Genomic DNA, 20,848 nt, shown 5'->3' with positions numbered 1-20,848 from the left:
CAGATGTTTGCCTATCTCTTTGAACTCTGCGCCTTGCGGTGTCTTGAGTGTTTCACAACACTCGCCCTCAAAAGGTTCGGAGCCACATGCTGCAATCCTTCAGGAAACAAACAGCTTCTGAAGCCTTTGCAACAATAAGGAAGTGCTTTCGAATTTCAGCAGATTTTTCACCTCTCTTGTTTGGAACTTGATTCAAAACGTGCAACCAATAGAAATTAAGTTGATTTCAATTTACGACACAGAGATGCCGAAGTCTAATGTTAAAGCACATTAATATCTGATTAACGAGAGAATGGCAGCATAAATACCGTTTCGAAACAGACTGGATTGTTCATATTTGTATTGTGAGAGCCGTAAGATGTTGCTTTTACCCTGCAGCCTTGCCTTTCTTTTGGCTACTCAAGTGTTTTGCACGGTGACGTGTTCCATGGTGAAGCTGAAAAACAATGGCTATGAAAATCTTGTCATTGCAATTAATCCGGCCTTACCTGAAGATGGGAAGATTATTGACAAAATAAAGGTAGGCAAATGATTGTTTTCAAGAAGTCACTGTGGGCTGTTAAAGGCAAAGATCTGTGAATCGTATCTCCGGTACAACTGTGACATTGTAATGCAAAATATGCACACATAGAATTTGATTGTACAGACTAAATCCTGCATTAAAACATTTACCAAAACAATTACTGACACCATTTTGGGAAAGTTAATTTTTAATAAAATAAACAAATAGAGCCATATTCACAAACTTTATTCTTCATCTACCCACAAGCACATGGAGAAAAAACATATTTTTTTGCATATACAAATTCATAAAGGGAATTTGATCATATTCAAAACGTGATGCATTTGTGTGTGAATTAATGTGCGCACACACAACTGCAAGGTTTTCCAGGTTAAGCATTTGGCAGGCGCAGATCTGCCTCATTCACGCATCCCATTCCTCCAGATAAAATCAGTGCTTAATTTGAGCAGGAGCTTTCAGGTGCTCAGCACCTGCACTTCATTCACAGGGCCGGGGATTCAATTTCTGACCCTGCAGGTGGCGGTCTCAATATTAGTTGTTCAAATTCAAAATAAAAAGAATAACATACATTGCATGGTTTCTGGCTGGTAAATGTTCATAGACAGGCCAGATAGAGACCGAGGCAGTGAGAGTGTTGAAAGTTGGGCTCACCGGAGGAAGAAGTGAGCTGTGGCCTCCTTGGCAAAATTTTCAGCACCTGCACTTCATGTTCTACAAATTAAGCACTGGATAAAATCCTTGCCCAGAGTATACCAGGCACAGAATGGAGCTGTGTGATTGTTTCTGAAGGTAATGGCGCACTCACAGAGCTCAGAATATACATAATGTATAATACATTAGCTCAGAAACGTTTACAAACTCAGTACCAGATTTACTAAGTTGACACGTAGGGCAGTGCAGCAGCCGTAAATGCCTCGCTCCGTGAGAAGGAGAAGGAGGAGAGCGCCAAATGTACAGAAATAAGGCACTCCCCTCCCCTCTTCCTAGCGCCGGCACTGAAATCAGCTGCCATACACCACAGAGACACTGTTTGGTCCCTGGTGCAAGGGTGTCTCCATAATTCTAGCATAGGTTTTGTACTGGAAGGGTACCCTTCAGATGCAAAGAGCATTATTGACAAGCAAATACAGCGTTAGTAAACCTACTATTAAAATAAATGGCATCTTAAACAAGCAGCAGAAAGCCAATGGACATTTCTTGCATTTTCTGGATGCAAGAGGTCAGGTTTTAAAGCTATTCTATAAAATGCCACATGCTGGTGCCAATGCCCTCAATAAGTGTACTTGGTGACCAAAGTGCGAAGTTCCATGTTGTCTAAATCCTATCAGGCAGTGCTTGAACAGTGGTATAAAATGCCACCTGCTAGTGCAATAGCATGCTTGGCGGAAAAATGCACTGTTCTCTAATCTTGGTCAAGATATTCTAGGTGTTATGACAAGCAGTCACAGCGTAACTGAACATAGTATTAAAAGGAATGGCATCTTAAACAAATAGCGAAAAGCCAACGGACATTTCTAGCATGTTCTGGATGCAAGAGGTCAGATTCTAAGTCAGTTATATAAGGTGCCAATGCCATCAATGAGTGTACTTGGCACTGAAAGTAGCCTGTTATCTAAATCCAATCTGGCAGTGTTGAAACAGTGCTTACAAATGTCACGTGCTAGTACAATAAAAAGAAAAAATGCTTGACCATCAACTGTCGAAATGCCCAGTTATCTAATCTTAATCAGGATATTCTAGGCAATGCTGGCCCCAGTTCAGGCTCCATGTTCTCACATGACAGTCCAAATAGGTCGGCTGGCATCTCGCAGGAGCCTCCCAGCTTCTGAGAACAATTTGCCAATTTCTTCTTGTTCCTTTGGTACAACTGTATGATAAATGTATGCCAATGCCTCTTTGCATGTTCTTATCCCATTTTGCAGGAAAATTGGCTTTTTGTACATTTGCCTTTGGGGTAGCAAACCCAAGCAAAAGGATACAATGTGCCCAGCAGATTCAGGGTGATATTGGCGCAGCCTGCACTGGCCATGCCCAGGTGAGGGTCTCTTCCAGTGGTCCTATATTCCCATACAGGCGTTGTTAGGAGATTGGTCAATGGTATGTTTTTTTGGCGCTTGTCTACCCAAGACTGCTTTCAGATATGGTTGGCAGGAGTAGAGCTCATGTTCATGTGATGTATCAAGACCTGCTGCTACTGAAATATTTCTGATTTATTTTATGACGTAGTCTCTTGAAGCTTGCTTGCCTTGCTTTTTTAGAGTTCTCCTTAACTCCTTCCGAGCTCGTGACGGAACCACTCCGTCACGAGCCACGGACGCGCTGTGCTGGTGACGGAGTGGTTCCGTCACAGTGCGGCTGCCCCGCCCACGCTGCAGGAATTCCGCGCCTGCGCTGCAGTTTTATTAAGCCGGCTGGGTCGTGACGGAACCACTCCGTCACAAGCACAGCGCACCCGTGGCTCGTGACGGAGTGGTTCCGTCACAAGCATGGCGGCGCCGCACGGCCCCCCCTCCCCTCAGAGCTGTGGCGGAATTACCTCCGTGGCCAAGGGGTTATATCCTCAAAAGTTGTAGTTGAATCTATTGAATAAATTGGAGTCAGGTTTATTGTGTCTCTAGTGCTGCCGAGAATCTTTGTCCAGCTACTTTTTATTTCTAGAAATATGATGTTCAGAGCACCTCGCAACGACTTTGGATCTACCCTGATCTCCTCTGATAGAACTTAATTTTGTTCTTTTTAGATTCAATATCTATTTTCACCAGGTAGAGATCAAGACGAATCATTGCGAGCTGGGAGTTTTAGGGATGTTAAATATTTTCCTGTATGCTGCTGTACGGCAACGCTGTAATGGCTTGGTGTGCCTGCTGGGGAAGGCAAGCAGGACGTAGCTTATTGCAGGTGGCAATTTCGTCCTTATGGCTTTTCGGATGGCTTCTGTCGAGTGGCTCTGTAATTTATGATATAGTTTGGATGGAGCATAAGTGATATTAGCTGCTTTTTCTGTCACTACTGTGGCCTTCCACAAATGTTTACCAGTGTCTGACACGCAAATGCCCAGATGGCTTTATTTGGTGGTTGTGTTTATCTTTAAAGGGCGAACAAAGCAAACACAAGGAGATGATGGACGGAGTGCTGAATATTCCAAACACTCACCCCCGTCACAGATCTGGGTTGAAACCAATCCTTGTTCTTTAGCTCACTTTGTCACCACAGTTTAGACACAGCTATATGCAAATCAGTCTTGACCCTGTGCCTCATGGGAACAGTCCAGCGTGAACTGCCAATCCATGTCTTTCCTGACTGGGGGTGAGTGTTTGAAAAGTTCCAGCGCTCCGTTCATCATCTCCATTTGTTTGCTTTGTTCGCCCTAAGTTGGCAGGTTATGCCCAGGCCTGGGTCCCTTGCTGAATTTGGCACTGGATTCAAACTTGCCTGGCTGATGAAGGGTGTAACCCAGAAACCGGTCCCAGGATGCTTGTTTCTGGTTCAGGGAAGACCTGGCTTGGCTTTCCGGCATGGACTGTTCCCATGAGGTACAGGGTCAAGACTGATTTGCATATTGCTGGGTCTGAACTGAGGTGATAAAGTGAGCTAAAGAATGATGATGGATTCAACACATATCTGTGACTGGGGTTAGTGTCTAAAAAGTTTCAGCGTTCCGTTCATCATCTCCATGTGTTTGCTTTGTTCGCCCTAAGTTGGCAGGGTATGCCCAGATGTGGGTCCCTTGCTCACTTTGCCACTGGATGCAAGCTGGCCTGGCTGAAGAAGAGTGTTGCCTAGAAACCGGCCCCAGGATGCTTGTTTACGGTTCAGGGAAGACCTGGCTTGACAGTTCAGGCTGGACTGTTCCCATGAGGCACAGGGTCAAGACTGATTTGCATATAGCTGGGTCTGAACTGAGGTTACAAAGTGAGCTAAAGAATGATAATGGATTCAACCCAGATCTGTGACTGGGGGTGAGTGTCTGAAAAGTTTCAGCACTCCGTTCATCATTTTCATGTGTATGCTATCTTTAAAGGGCCCAGTAGCCATTTCAATTGATGCTCCTTGCATCTTTGGCCAAAAATCAGGACTTTAGTTTTGGAAGCATTTGCGTGCAGAGCATTCTTTGTGTTGTATACGTGGAGTATGCAACCACTCACACTGAAGGGGCCCCTGAAGCAAATGGCAAGCTGAAAGTACAGGGGAAAAACAGTACAGTAAAAAAGACCCAATCTGTCAGAAAATAATTTATAGAATGCTCGAAGTCACTAATATGTTAGAACATACCCAAACAAGCAAGTTCTTCCCAATATATGTAGAGACTCTAGTCTATGGAAAATATATAATTTATTTATATCATGGTATCAAGTTAATAGGAACACAATACAACAAAAAGAATTGAAAATCAGATACATCGAGGCTCATCATAGGCACACACACATTCTCTCATTTCAAACATTCAGACACAACCCAAACATACTCATACATCCCATAAACTCAGGATCTCATTACATAACAATATACATTTTTAAGAAAAAAACAGCAATCTTTGTATCGCACAAATCAACCAACATAAAAATGGTAAGTAGGCAATGAGTGTCAAATGATTAGTTTCTCAGTTTCTGGAGGGTTAATGGAGAGGATTGCACACGTGTGAAGATGAGGTCAGTCACGTTCTAAACAAAGAAGAAATGCTGGACTAATTATGCCAAAGCAGTCAGTCTCCGTAAATGGACAGGGCAAAACAATATTAAGAGGTGGACAGTTAATAATAAGCCAAGTGCTGGCTGAGAGTCATACCCTAGAGGCTGAAGTGGAGACTAACCAAAAAACAACTATGTTTTAGGGAGGGGACAAGCTCTAAGCGATGACAAACCCCAAGAATTAGAGAAACTCAAACATAGCCCAAGATAAAAGGGATGTACCTGCTGCTAAATCGCCTGAGTTGAAAGGTGTCTAAAACAGCATAAATCTATCAACAATTGCAAAATGCTGGATCAGCCTCTTGCACGAGCACTGACCATTAAAGAGAGTACGGAGGTCAAACTTACCCAAAGACAGCAGAGGGCACGCGGTAGTCCTAACCATCTAGTGTATGCCCAAAGCCAAAGCCCTCTTCATCCTAATGCTGATTTGATCCAATATCACCAGATCATCAGCATACTGTATGATGGGAAGTTTCCTCTGACCTAATTTAAGTGGGAATATAGGGGCTAGAAGTAGGTAATTGTAAATTACCGATTCGAAAATACCGAATTTTACCGATTCGGTATTTTCGAATCGGTAATTGCTATGTAGATAAAAAAATCAGTAAAAATTACCGATTCGTTAAGATTCGGTAATTACCGAATCGCTATTTACCATTTCGGTAATTGCCATTCATTCCTATGGGCCTCGAGGCCCATAGGAATGAATGTCAATTACCGAATCGGTAAATACTGATTCGGTAAAATAGGGAGAGTCAAGGGTGGCAGGGTGTCACTTTGACACCCTGTTGCACCCCTGATTAGTGCTTGTGTGCACATGTGGCACACATACATGCCCTAAGGGCATGTATGTCTGCCACATGGCACAGTTGAAAATGCATTGATTTGCATTTTCTAAGGTATTCCTTATTTACCACCAACTAATAGTTGGTGGTAAATAACGAATCCTTAAAGCACATGAGCACTGTTTAAAGTGCTTCCTACATGTCATTTACCGATTCAGTAAATACCGAATCGGTAAATGATGATTCTGTAAATACCGAATCGGTATTTACCGATTCAGTATTTATTGAATCTGTAAATTGGCCCCCTACTTAACAAAAGCCTATTACCGGTCGGTAACGGCCGATTTAGGCCGTTACCGACCGGCAATGGCCTTCCTACATCTGGCCCATATTCGGATGTATGACATTACAAGGCATGCTTTTACCATGCATGCCTTTACAACGCAGTTTTTACAATGCATGCCTTTAGAACGCATAGTGCTTAGGGGTGCTGGATAGTGAATAGTTTAATTTACTATTCCAACTCCAGTCCCCGTGGATAGTAGGGAAGGTGTTGGATAGTAAATTGAATCTATTCCCTATCCTAGAGCGCCCCCCAGCGCAATGCGTTCTAATGGTTTGCGTTGTAAAAGTTGCATCGTAAAGGCACTGCGTGGTAAAAGTTGCGTTGTAAAGGATTTTTCCCCCATATTCCCTTTCAGCAACTCCCCACTTAAGTCAGTGGTATAAATGAACTAAGCAAGGTGGGAGCGTTGACACAGCCCTGCTTAAGCCTTCTATTGGTGTAAATGTTTTCACTTGTATGGGTCTGCGTTATTTTAATTAGCACCCATGTGTACGTGTACAAAGTTCTAATTGCCAGCAGGAGTAGCCTTTGCGCTCTGATAGGAGAGAGCAAACACGTTGTCCATAGTAGAAGAGTCTGGCCGGAAGCCCGTCTGATAGTTTGGTATGATTAGATTTTTTTGATTGATCCAGTCCTCCAGCTCATGTAGAAGAACCTTTTTTGCAAAGGCCTTGCCATCAACATTCAATAGGGTTATTAGCAGATCACCCTTTTTGTGTATTTGGTGCAGGATGGAGCCGTTCCATGAATCCAGAATGGATGCCCATAGAACACATTTATTGTACAGGCTAACAATGTGGGGTGCCCAAAATGCCAGATCTTCCTGAAAGGCGTTCTTAGAAAGGTTGTTTGGACCAGGGCCCCTTCTTCCTGAATACTTTTCAGGATGCTTAACATCTCCTTTTCGGAGACTAGCATGGAGCTATCTTCTAGGCTTTTTTAGGGCATGAGCCAGTAAATGCTTATTGGTATCCCTTGTTTTTATCAGGGTCCACGTATAGTTTTTGTACGTGGGCCAAACATTCCTCAATAGAGACGGCACTCTCTTTACTGACAGTTCTATTCACCAGACCATTGACAACCCCAACATTCCCTGTTTTTTTTTGGTGGCAGCTAGGCATATATGTGTTTCCATTCCTCCTCTGTTTGTTTTAGGTTCCAAAGTATTTGTTTGCGTTGTCTTCTGGCCTCTTTATCTTGCTTTCCGTTTTCATAATTTTCGCTCTTTTATACAGCAGTTCCACATGAGGCACTTCTGATTGCTCTCCATAAACTCTCTGTTCTCGTGAGGAGGAAACTACCTCCCTCTTGTGGGCATGATTTGCCGATTGCTCAGGTTTTGTGCTATTAGTGTTTTGTGGAGTTGTTTTTACTATTTGCTCCCAATGTTTCTTAACCACATATGCTTTGTCTCCCATAGTCGGAAAGGAGTAGACTAATTTCCAACATGAGTACTTGGCCATGCAGGCTTGGCCCCATATGACTCTCTTAATTATTGGGCCAACATTGTTTGGAAGTGGATGACCAGCCGGCTTGTGGGTCCTGCATGTCATCGCACTCATGTTAACCACTATTGATATAGGATGGTGGTCGCTTACTGTTCTTGTTTAGACCTGATAGCTGATGCACCACTTTAGCAAATTCTTGCTTAAGAAAACCCAGTCCAGTGTTGAAATATTTTTGAAGGTAAGCATTTTTTGACCTCCTTTGTGCCTTTTCAACTGGACAATATTCACTTAGACAAGCTTCAGTGATGTTCCGGGAACAGTTCCCCCAATTCGTTGGCAGAAGTATTTTATGTTGAAGTCTACGGCTACTGTGCACTTGTGCCTTGGATGCTTGTAGAGAGTTGCTTTAATCAGCTCTGTGATGTTCCTGACATTGGCCATATTTACATCCCTGTGCGGATTCACATACAGGTTTATGAACATAATGGAGGAAGAACTTCCCTCTAGTACCAGAACATTTATACTGACCACCTGCACTTCCCAAGAAGAGTAGTTTCAAACTTTTACTTTTGCCTGCAAGCCTTGGTTCATATATACTGAAAGTCCACCCATGGGTCTTCCAAAGAGATTTATTTTGTTGACCACAGTGTGAATTGTTTGAAACCTTGAAATGGAGATAGGCTTATTCAACCACGTTTCTTGCAGACATAGTATGTCTCCAGTGTATAAGTACTGCAGAGTGTTTGTATTTGCCGTTACGGAAGACAAACTTGCCACGTTCCAGCTTATGATCATCATGGTTCTTGAGAGCTTTGTATTTTTACCATCCGTGCTAGGGGTTCAACCACCCATCTGAAAGCCATGCCCAGTCAGACATTTCCGAGCTTGTATGTGCTATAGGTTCCTTGGTGCCTTGGTGGAGTGGCTGTCCCTGTGCCACCAGTCAATTGTCCTGTGATCCTTTTTCAAAGGCAAGGGATTCCTTTGTTTTAATCCTCTCAGTATACTGCTTTCTGCTTTATGTTGTACCAGGGAATATTGCTTCTGTTATGGCACATGAGGATATTTTTCGGTCGCTGGCTTATTGATGAGTATTCCCCATTCTTTGAATAACCTGTGATGGTGTTTTGCATATCAATACTGTTGGACCACTCAGTTAGTGTAGATTCTTTTTGGCATATCTAGCTGTAGTTTTGGAATTTCACTGACATTAGGTGCGCCGATGTAAGATAAGACAGAGAGGTTATGTTGTGTCAGAGATTGTTAGACCCGTGATCCCTGGTTGGCCTTAGGCCAAATAGGTCACCTTCTGAGATAGCCCCACTCACCCCCTTGGTAGCATGAGCAGCCAGGTTTAACTTCAAGGCAAATGTGTAAAGTATTGGCAACCACGCTGACAGCAACCCAATGAGGACACCACAAATAGACTCCACACGGGTTTTATAAAAACTAGTATACATTTTATATAAAAAGATATATGATAAGACCACACAATATAAATCCAACATATGAGTTTGTGTACTACTTCCCCTAGCCGGTTGTTAGGCCAGCCAGCCCTTATAAGTTCTGGCTATATTAATGAGCACTTCTAAACATTCTCCTGTAACCCTAATATCATTATATACAGTTAGTAATGCTAGAATCAGGCACTTTTGCAATGTAAAAATAATGCAAGGCATAATGCAGCGATCAGACACACTGCAATGTAAAAAGAATGCAATGCGTAAGGCAATAATCAGCCACTTTGCAAGGTAAGAATAATGCAATGCGTAATACAACAACCAGGTACGTCGTTCTGCAGGAAAAATGCAATGGGTAATACGCTAATCAGGTAGTTTGTTATGCAGAAACATTGCAATGCGTCATACGACAATCAGGTAGTTCGTTATGCTGAAATAATGCCATGCGTCATACACTAATCAGGTAATTTTTTATGCAGAAATAATGCAATGCGTAATACTCTAATCAGGTACTCTGTTATGCAGAAATGGAATAATGCATAATACACGTGGGCACCAATCAGGGTGCCTTAGGCGGTCTCTCCGCCCCTCCTTTTGACTTGTAGTCAGCCTCTCAACAGTTGCCCTCAACACGGGTATGGGCATTCATTCCGGATTCATAGAACGGCTCCATCCTGCACCCAATATACAAAAAGGGTGATCTGCTAATAATCTGAAGCTTCAAACAGGGGAGAAGTTACATATGCTAATTAAGGATCTAAAACATGATTACAATGAATCTTTTATGATACAATCGAGGGACTTTAATTCAAACTTATTTGCATCTTTCCATTATGATGAACAAACCTACCAGTAAGACCTTTTCTGGAAAAATCCTTGATCAGTCATGTTGGAGCGTTTGAGGGATTTGCACTGTGCTGATTATTGGTGCAAACTCAAGTACAAGCTGCACTCGAGCAGATGGTACTTTTTTTTCCAAGCTGAGGTTTGAGATCAACAAATCAGCAATACATCAATTACAGTGAAGCACATTAGGCCTCACAAGGATGACCATAAAGGTTTATGAGAGATTAGGAAAGTTGCAAATTCGAATCATTAAAATCAATTATAAACCTATAATCATCATCTTAATATGTTGGTTGGTATACTTCAAGGCAATTCAAAATATCAAATACAAAGTCAAATAGTTTAAAGTTGTCATAATTAAATCAAGTAGGTTCAACATCCCATGAAGAGACGTCTACTACTATGCTAAGCTAAGTTGTCGAAGGAGTTGAAAAAAGGAGCAGAATGTGTCAGAAAATAAAGCCTCTAAAAAGCACAATCAATTAAAGATTCAGGGGCAGATGTATCAAGCGTTTTGCGACTCGCAAATGGTCTTTTTGCATTTTTTTAATGTATCAAAAATTCGCAAATTAAGTAATCTCAAAGATTTGCGATTCCTAAATTTGTCATAGCATTTAAGGAATCGCTAATTTTGCGATTCCTTAAATGATATGTATGAATCATTTATCTATTGAGAATTTTGGTTAAGGAATCGCAAATTACCACCAACTTGTAGTTGATGGTAATTTGCGAAGTCCTCAACAAACGCACAATTTTGCATTTTTAAAGGTGGCATGTGACGCACACACATGCCCATGTGGCATGTATGTGCGCCATATGCACACACACATGTACATTTCAGGGGTGCAGCAGGGTGTCTTACAGACACCCCTGCACCCTTGAAATAATTCTCAAATTGCGATTAGCAAATTGCGAATTCGCAATTTGAGAATTACTTCACAATCATTCCTATGGGCCTCCTGGCCCATAGGAATGCATGGGAAATGCAGCCTGATTCATCAAAGTCCCGATTAGCGAGTCCTTAATAGCGATTATTAAGGAATCGCTATTAAGGACTAGAAAAACGGGATTCATCAAAAAATGCGAGTAAAGAAAGCGAATCGCAACCGTCCGCTAAAGGCGATAGCGATTTTACAATTTCTCAGAAAAATCGCAAAATCCGTCCATTTCCGTGTAGGAATAGCGATTTCGCTAATAGCGAGGAATTGCGATCTCGCCAATAGCGAGATCGCAAAAACGGGAAATCGCATTTCGAGCACAGTGATGACATCACAACCAGGAAGCAGGCAGTTCCCACCCCCATTGAGAACACTGAGGCAGAGATTGAAGCAGCAGCACACAGAGCTCCCCTCAAAACACCTCCAGACTTCGATATTTTGGACATTAAAGACTGGAGCTATGCCACAGGGGGCAGCAGCAGGGCCCACTGACACCGGGCGCAAGCGCAATATTAAATTTTCAAAGCAGGAGCTGGAGCATCTAATTGATGGAGTCTGCCATGACCACAACAAACTTTTTGGTATGGACTCCAGGAGGGTGCCTGAGGCCGAGAAACGGCGACTGTGGCAGCGCATCCGCGCCAGAGTCAACGCAGAGGGAGTAACACAGCGGTCCATAGACGACCTCAAAAAGATGTGGTACGACCTCCGAGGTCGTGCCAAGGAGAGGGTGGCTGAGAGGCTGGGTGAGAGCCTTGGCACTGGAGGGGGAGATCCAACAGTCCCTCCCAACACCCCCTTGGAGGATCGTGTGGAGGACACATTGCAGCGTGAGGCATGTGTTGGTGTTATCCCTCTGGACACATCCCGACCCACCCAAGACAGCCAAGGTAAGTGGCATGCGACTGCGACCTGTCCCCTAACAATGGCCATGACCCTATAGACTCCCATGATCAACCCCAGTCATGCAGCCCATGCACATCAGAACATGCCCTATTGCATTGTAGGACATGTAGTCCGCCCACAACTTACAAACACTCCAATGCAGCCAGACATGTCCCAATGTCCGCAATGCAACAATCAGTCAGGGAATGGTAGCCAGCATGCATGTACCAACTGCACATGTCAAAGATACATGCAATTATTCTACATCCACTTACCAATCACAGGTGGTGCAGAAAACACCAGCAGTGACAGCGAGAGGCTACAGATAGATGAGGCATCAGAGGAGCCTGAGGGTGAGGAGGAGCAAACATCCACACAACCAGCTCCATCAGGCAAAGCACAAGTGCCACCATGCAGACGACCACCAGCAACGCCAGCTCCATCAGGCACAGCACCAGTGCCAGCTGCAAGACCACCACCAGCAATGCCAGCTCCATCAGGCACAGCACCAGTGCCAGCTGCAAGACCACCACCAGCAATGCCAGCTCCATCAGGCACAGCACCAGTGCCAGCTGCAAGACCCATCCCAGTGGCACCATCAACATCAGGTGCTGCTAGACCTGCAACACAGCGCACACCTACTGTGACCAGCCAGCACAGCAGGCATGTCAGGGAGCCACAGCAGAGTACAGCACACACCGGCAGGAGGGCGATGGCTGCGCGTGTGCCAGGGCTCAGTATTGAGCGCCGCATGCTGCACGTGCACCAATTGCAGGCACGACGCCAAGGTGCCATACAAATGCAGCTCCACAACATAGGCAGAAATGTTGCCAATGTGTCTGATCGAATTGACCAGATGACAACTGCCATGGAGGCAAACACAGCGGCCATCATCAGCCAGCGCAACATTGCCCGCCGCCGCCACCGCCAGCTACTGACGCGCCTCACGGCCTACACGCGTTCCAACTACGTGATAGGAAATGCCACCTCCCAGCTGTCCCGTCGGTGTCTGGTAGGCAATGCAGCTGCAGATGGTACAATGCAGCGAGGACGTGGCACGTGTACTTGAGCATGTGACCACTGCTGTTCTGGCCCTACAACCAAATGGCCCAGCCAATGCTGGGGGGGATGACACAAGCGAGGGGACATCGAGTGTCAGCAGCCTGTCTGCAACACAGGTCGGTGTCCTACGCCGCAGCAGTAGGCCCAGTGTGGGATCGCGTGCCCTGCGGGAGGAGGAGCCTGAGAGGCGACTGGGTGCTGCGCGCCGGAGTCGCACATGACATTTCAATCCATGGGCAGGGACATGCTGCTGACATAAGCATGCCGTGTCTACAACAGTGAGCAGTATGGCGCAATACTCATCACATGTAAAGCATAACAGTTATTCCATATTATTGTGCAATCAAAAATAATATTTATTCAAGCATTGAACATCGGACTCCTGTCATTATTTCCATTGTCATTGTGAAGTGTTGGGTGAGGGGAGTGGGTGACCTAGAAACAGTTCATTGTGATGTGGTTGCGCCGTCTGTGTCCTTCAGCTGGATGTTCCCCGCGTCCATGACGCGCATGTGCAGGTGGCCGGTCGTCCCCTTCCGACTCACTGCCAGATATCTCTACAGGAATCCGGCGCTTGGTAGCAATGTTGTGTAGTATTGCACACACTGCCACAATGCGGCAGCAGACATCAGGACTGTAGTACATTTCCCCACCAGTCTTGTGGAGTATGCGGAATCTGCTCTTAAGTAGCCCAAATGTCCTCTCAATGCAGTTCCTTGTGCGTATGTGCGCTACATTGTATCGTCGTTGCTGTGGTGTAGCAGGGTTGAGGTATGGGGTGAGGAGGTATTCACAGAGAGCGTAGCCACTGTCACCTGAATGAGAGGAGCAGAGTGTGAGTGCCTGTGCAGCGCAGCTACTTCATCACAGTGTAACATTGTGGGGCAAGTGTACTTACCAAGTAGGTGTCCTTCACCAAAGTCTCCCCTGGCCAGTCGTATGTGGAGGCCGCAGTGCAGGAATATGAATGAGTCATGTGTGCTCCCCGGGTACTGTGCCACGATGTCCGTGATGTAATTCTTGGCGTTGCACACCATCTGGATGTTGAGGGAGTGGTAGGACTTGCGGTTGCGGTACATGTATTTGGTTTGTGCAGGTGGGCAGATGGGGACGTGGGTACAGTCAATGCATTCTATCACTTGTGGAAATTGTGCAACATTGTAGAATTGATGCTTGGTCTCATCCAAGTCCTGTTGGCTGGTGGGGAATTTTATGTGCTGGTGTAGCTGGGTCAGCATTGCATCTAGGAAACTCCTAAGGCAGCGGGACATGGTGGGCTGGGATATACCCCCAGCAGCGGCAACTATCCCCAGGAAACTTCCGGAGGCCAGAAGGTGCAGGCTGCACAATACCTGCACATGTGTGGGCACGGAATTGGTCCTCCTTGTTGGGTGCTGCATCAGGGGGTCCAGGTCCTGGATTAGCTTGATAATCATTGGCCCATTCAGGCGGTACTTGGTATATATTTGCTCTATGGTTTGGCCCAGCAGGGTGACCCGCAGCCGGAATATCCTCTCCTGGATCCTGCGTCTGATCCGTGCAGCTCGCTGTAGCCTTCGCCGCCTGACCACCATGTACAGTCCTGGCATTGTGAGAGTCCTAATGCTGCTGCTGCAGCTCCTTAAGTGTGTTTGGTCAGACCTGTTGCTGATTGGGTAACGGTTTTTCAAAAACATTTTTTTTCACTTTGATGGTTACCACCTGCTTTGAGTTGTCCTTAAATTGCGCCTCGCAAACAGCGTTTTTTGGGTTTTTCGCATATTGCGATTATTCATGAATACCGATTGCGATTGTATGGCTATTTCGCATACTTATTCGCAGGTTCCGTGGTTTCTTGCATTTCCTAACTCGCTATTGGGCTACAACCAGGATTCTGCGATTTAGATTGCGAATTCGCAATTATGTCTTAGCAATTTCGCACTTTTTTTTCCATGAATACCTTTTTGGTGAATTGCGATCGCATTTGCTTTTTTTGCAGCTATTGCGATCGCAATTTAGCTTGATGAATCAGGCTGATGGTTCCTTATTTGCGAATTCGCAAAATGCGAATTCGCAAATAAGGAAGATTAAGGAATCGCAAAGAAATTCCGATTTTTTTCATACATTCCATTTTGGGATTTCTAAATAGCGATTCCTTAAAAATCGCTATTTAGGAATCGCAAAATAGAATTTTGATACATCTGCCCCTCAGTCGAGTAAATGAGAAGGGGTTTGCCCAAGTGTCTAACTCTTTGATCAGAGACAAGATAAGACAGCTAATTTCAGGACAATGGAAAGGGGCATCTGAATCTAACTAGCTTAGTAATGCAAATTTAAAACATACAATGCTCGACCATTTGCAACACTCTCCGCAATTCTGAGGGAGAGAACCAATCAGAATCGCACAGTTTGCAGTAAATCATTTGCCATCTTCTTCCCAGTCATCGCGCAATGGAGGTTTTCAGCTGCATGGCCGTCAAATTTCATAACAGGGTGATACAGCGCAGTCAGCTTGCCCCAAGCACATGTGTGGAAATTCACTATTCGCTCTCTGTGAAACACATAATGATAATCTAGTCTAACAGAAACCAAAACAGTTACAACATTTAAGTAGCTCAAACTACTGTGACTCCTGAAACTAAAGAAAAAACGACAGAATTACAGCAGCCAAAAATACATTGATATGTTAGCATATGTCATTTGAACTGAGGCCTACATTAACTATCTCTAACTTAACGGGAACACATATAACTATAGTCAGTCTTACGTGTAAGTCAAAAATCGAGTATATATATATATGTGATGTGGAAATTAATATCTGTAATGTAACCCAACCACTAGTGACAGAGCGTCACCAGGCTTTACCCTCACTCAAAAAATGTAACAAATTAGGAGAGAGTAGCTTAACTCTGTGTAATGCAGCTGGTTTAAGAGCTCTTAATGGAAGGTTTGCAGAGTACCAACCACCTGCTTGCATAGATACACTTCTGCAGAGACTAACTCCATCCGAGGTTACACAGCGGATAGCCTGCCCTTGTTCAAACACCTTGCAAACTTCCGATTCGATCTGCCTTCTGAAAGCAACTAACTATCTTCTACAAGCCATTAAGTTAACAAATCATACCCCTTTTCACGAAAAAACAATATTTTAGCTGTCGAGCTTCAATCCGCTTACCAAAAGAAATTAAAATGGAATGGATTACTGGCACGTGATATTGAGGCGAGTTGCGCTCTTCTAGTAGAAAATTGCCATAACAATTCTGGCAATCGTGCACAACAGCGGGAGCAATTTGTTGAAAAGCTACTTTTAAAGTCCGTTCCTAAAAATACTGAAAAGGTCCTTCAAATTAGTCCAATAAGAGCCAGAAGAGAAGAGAAGAGACAGATTTGCCGATCCTCTCCGAGTGGATAAAAGCGATAAATCGTAACCTAAAAAATCTGAAGACGAAGCTTTTAGACACGTTTCAAATTTAAAAAAAGTGGAGTGAAGACGAAATGAAAAGGTAGTTTGGGCTGCAAAGAAACATCTTCATGACCAATTTTAGGCTCAATTGATGTTTGGAAGTAAGGGTAAAAACGGTAAGGAATTTTGTCGAACAGTAAATCAACTTGAAAAGGGCTGCTCACAGTAAACAATGACAATATCCCAGAAACAACTTGGGTCCACTTCTTACAGACACAACATGGTAAAAAGTTTACACGGCAGAAGACACTCCAACTACTTATATAAAACTTCACGCTCTGACAGTTCTTGCGAGCTTCACTGACAAAACAAGTTCAGAAGCAGCCGAGCTCCACGGCATTAATCTTGTTGTCTATAACAGCGCACAGCGTCATAAATACAATTTCAAAAAGTTCTTCAGATGGTGCTCCCAGGCCAAATGGCCTTCCCCAAGCCATATTTAAAACCAACCCCGACTTGTGACAAGAAATGTTATTTTGCTTCATAATTACAGTTTATAAACCAAGGAAGTGCCAGACACTTGGAGGGGGGGCGACCATCTATCCCATTTTCAAATGAGGTAATTAAGCAAACCCAGAAATCTATTGCACTCTTAGATATAAAACCAACATCCTTTGCAGTATAATTGCTTCAAGACCTGGAGAACTGACCAGAAGATAATACCTGTTTACCAAACATCCTTTCACCAAGGCATGGGAACCACTGCAAACCTTATGGCTCTTTCAGTAATCATGGATAAGAGCTTTGGAAACAGTCCTTATTATAGTCCCGTTTTGTGGATTTTACATCCACATTCGATGGAGTTCCAAGAGAAACCCCTTGGCCAAACCTCTCCTGCTGGGATATTCCTTCAGATCTGCTGAAGGGTATTCAATTGCAAGATCAGTGAAACTCACTCAGTATCAAAAAAGGTTTTTTCAAAGACTAGTCTTAAACAGGTATGCTTCCTTTCTCTGTTATTATTCAGGCCGTGTCTAGCATACCGTCTGCAAGATCTAGACCAGGTAAATGTGTATCCACCGCAAGGATTAGTCGGAAGTTGATTTCAAGCCTAGTGTATGCAGATCATTATCTGCTAAGAAGCAAATAAAACATGGGTATTCAGAAATTACTTACAGTATTAAATGACTATGCTATAACCAACACGTTAGAAATTAATTTTACCGAAACAAAAGTAGTAATTTTGGTAAAAAATGAATAAAAATGCACAAGGCTCAAATCATAGCAAAGTAATCGGAATGTGAATACCAGGAAGTCCTTTTAGATAATCGTGGCACTTTTTAGGCACAATCATAGTTATTCAACTCAAAACCATGTGTATTTGGGATTGCCCATCTTGAAAATATTAAGTGCAGAGCTGCTTACCACCATTCCTTATGGTTGTGAAGCCCGTAGAAGAAAAGTCACATTTTTGTATACAAATATAAATAAAATATATAGACACATGTATTGGTTAGCCAGGAACTCTTCACAGGCCCAAATCTGCCTGGAATTTGGACTGCCAAAACACGCAATAGCCAGTCAAGGGGCATACAAAAGAATGTGTTTTAGATGAAGGAGATCAAATAAAGACTCATTGGACCATTTAATGAGGTGAGAATTCATAAGGTCAGATATAAAATCCCAAACCAAATTTTTCTGGAAGCCAACTTAGAAAACTGGCAAAGAAAAGAGCTTTAGACCATGCCGCTCTCCCTAAACGAATTAAAAAAATATCTAAATAAAAACCTGTTGTGCTATCTTGCCTCCAAAATAAACACAATTGTCACAGTGTCCACATGCTTGAGTGATCCTAAAAAACTACTGATGATGCAGTGTCACCATCATTTATTTGTGCCTAATGAAAGGTTACCCTGTAACATAACACATAACGCGCATAACGCATAACCCCATCTCATGTGATGTGCACATGATTTGAACATGAACTATTCATTATTATATACATAATTCTATATTTTGTTTTATATTTAGGCTATTGAAATGGATGTAGTACAGATTTTTTTTAGCCTTAGTTATCATATGTGAATCTTAACATTATCGTGAGTACGCCTAGGTTCCTTACTCCATTTTAGGGTGAAGATTGTATTTCTACTTTTTGTGCATGGCACCTTTCCTATTTCAGACGCCAGGCTCATTGTGTTCTCATTTCTAAATGTTATGTTTTGTTAGTTCACATTTTCAATTTCAAAGAGAAGCTGCTAACTAGTTAGGATGATGATTCACAGCACCTGCCTAGGAGAAGAGGAGAGGAGGTGAATACTTTTTTGTGAGATTTCATGAAGTCCAGGATGATGAAAAGAGTGGAGGCCGACACCAAGTACAGAGGGAACACTGGGTTTTGATTGGTTCTTGTTCAGTAGGATCCTGAAGAATATATCACTTAGGTGGAACTTATGTTTTAACTATGTGAAACTTGTTAGTTGGATCGCTTGCCCCTGTCCACCTTTGCAGGCTGACGATTCTCTCCCCCTCTTGAGACTCAATGTTCCTCATATTTTTTCTCATTACTTTAATTGCTAGAGCAAGTACATGTCTCCTTTTCCTCATTAGAACTGTCATTTGGTTCTTTTTGAGATTCTATCTTTGCTGACACCTGCTGCTTATGAATTCTCCGACCTTAACTGTCATTTGACATTGGCATAGGGTCTTTATGTAAAAGATTCTGCCTTTAATTAATCTAATTTCACATGTTTCTCGACTTGCTCGGTGGAATTAAGATTATTAAATGATTGATTGAATTTACTGAACTGAGATTCGAACTTTGCTAATATGCTAATAAACATTCATGATTTGAAACCCATTCCCCTTTGCCACGATTGTGGAGCAAATCTCCTGCACTGTCCTTGCAATGCTATTGAATTTGTGATTTCAGCCTCAGTTCTAGAAAAAGGTCCATCCTAGCGGACATAGCGGAGTTCAGAGGTTGCACTAAGATTGCATGGCGTGAATTCCATCCTTATCTATCCCGCTATCACTACCACTCCACTAAAAGACAATATTATCTCCGCACATTTTTAATACATAAATGCATATTTTACAAATTCTGACGACTTTCCTCACTAGAATTTATACCAACAAGGTCTAATCAGAGGTCCACCAATATCCCTATATCCCAATTCACGCCTCAAAGACTAATATTCATTTTGTCAGACAAGATTTGATCAAGTGTTCAAAAGATGACAACATACTTCGAAATCTACTGTTTATTAAATTCCTGTCTCAAGCAGACGGCAAAATTGGAATGACATCAAGTAGACTATAATAATTTTTCTCTTTTTACCAAATATTATGAAATTGGTACAGATTAATTCGTTTGTGTTTAAATTAAGATGAGCAGATTTAAAAAAAAATGCATTTTTTCTATCCCATGTTTACTAACATTAAATGTTTTTTAATAACCAGACAGAAAATTAAGGAATTTGAAAATGTGAAAACATGAATGTATTTTTATATAATCATTGTAAGACATCTACATCTGTCCCTAGCCGAGACCTGTGAAGAACAAGTGTCATAATCATTCTTATTGTTTCTTTGCTCGTACTAGGTTATGATGACTGAGGCTTCTGTATACCTGTTCACAGCAACTCAAAGAAGAGCCTACTTCAAGAGTATAAAAATATTAATACCTTTAACATGGACGCCAAATCCCAGTTTCTCAAGAGCAAAGACCGAAACATTCGATAAGGTAAAGGTTCATTGTTTTTATAGAACTATGCACCTATCCGTGTGCTGAGTATTTCCACCATAGCAGCTTTGGGCTGTGCTTTGATGAAAGACCTTCTTCTTTTGTCAGGCTGATGTCATTATTGCTGAACCATTCCTGAAATATGGCGATCATCCATACACCTTGCAGTATGGAGGATGCGGTGAACCTGGAAAATACATTCATTTCACTCTCAACTTTATAACAGATGACTCCCTGCTCTTAGTGTATGGACCCCGAGGTAAATATATTTGCTCATTTCTACTTTTCGCTGTGGTAGCCCTCTAGTGCCATCTGGAAGAGAAGTTTGGTAATGGTATAAAGTAAAACCTGAGCAAAATGAATAATGACTATGTTACATTCATAGGGGCAGATTTACGAGTCCCTTGCGATACTTTTACGCCGCCATTGCGTCACTTTTGTGACGCAGCGGCGGCGTAAACAATGCGCCATGTTGCGACTTATTTACAACGTGATGCATCTAATCACTCCTTACGCCTGCTTGAAGCAGGCGTAAGGAGTGACGCACCATGTTATGTATGGGTGGCCCCTGTGCATTGCAGGAGTTGCGTCGCGCTTGCGAGGCGACTCCAGCAATGCGCCACCCGTACGCGTGTAAATGCGGTGCATCTGTGGTGGCGCAAGGAGGGAATTGAGTGACGCATCAGTTCTGGCACATCCCTGCTGATTTGCAGAGATGCGCCAGAACTTGTAAATAT

The 20,848-nt window shown here is 43.1% G+C and overlaps 1 protein-coding gene across 1 annotated transcript in view; it reads left to right on the top strand.

Moving 5' to 3' along the window:
• The first annotated feature begins 257 nt into the window (after positions 1–257).
• The window catches only part of LOC144776547 (calcium-activated chloride channel regulator family member 3-like), a 264,858-nt gene continuing 244,267 nt past the window's right edge, over positions 258–20,848 (top strand). Inside the window, exons 1-3 of the mRNA XM_078659274.1 lie at positions 258–520; positions 19,971–20,111; positions 20,220–20,370. Of these exons, the coding sequence (XP_078515400.1) occupies positions 359–520; positions 19,971–20,111; positions 20,220–20,370 (454 nt within the window). The 5' untranslated portion in view covers positions 258–358. The remainder of the gene's footprint in view (positions 521–19,970; positions 20,112–20,219; positions 20,371–20,848) is intronic.

This window comes from Lissotriton helveticus, chromosome 1_1, assembly GCF_964261635.1.
Source record: "Lissotriton helveticus chromosome 1_1, aLisHel1.1, whole genome shotgun sequence".
Lineage (NCBI taxonomy): Eukaryota > Metazoa > Chordata > Amphibia > Caudata > Salamandridae > Lissotriton > Lissotriton helveticus.
Note: the sequence above shows the minus strand (reverse complement) of the source record. Positions and strands in the feature narration are given on the sequence as shown.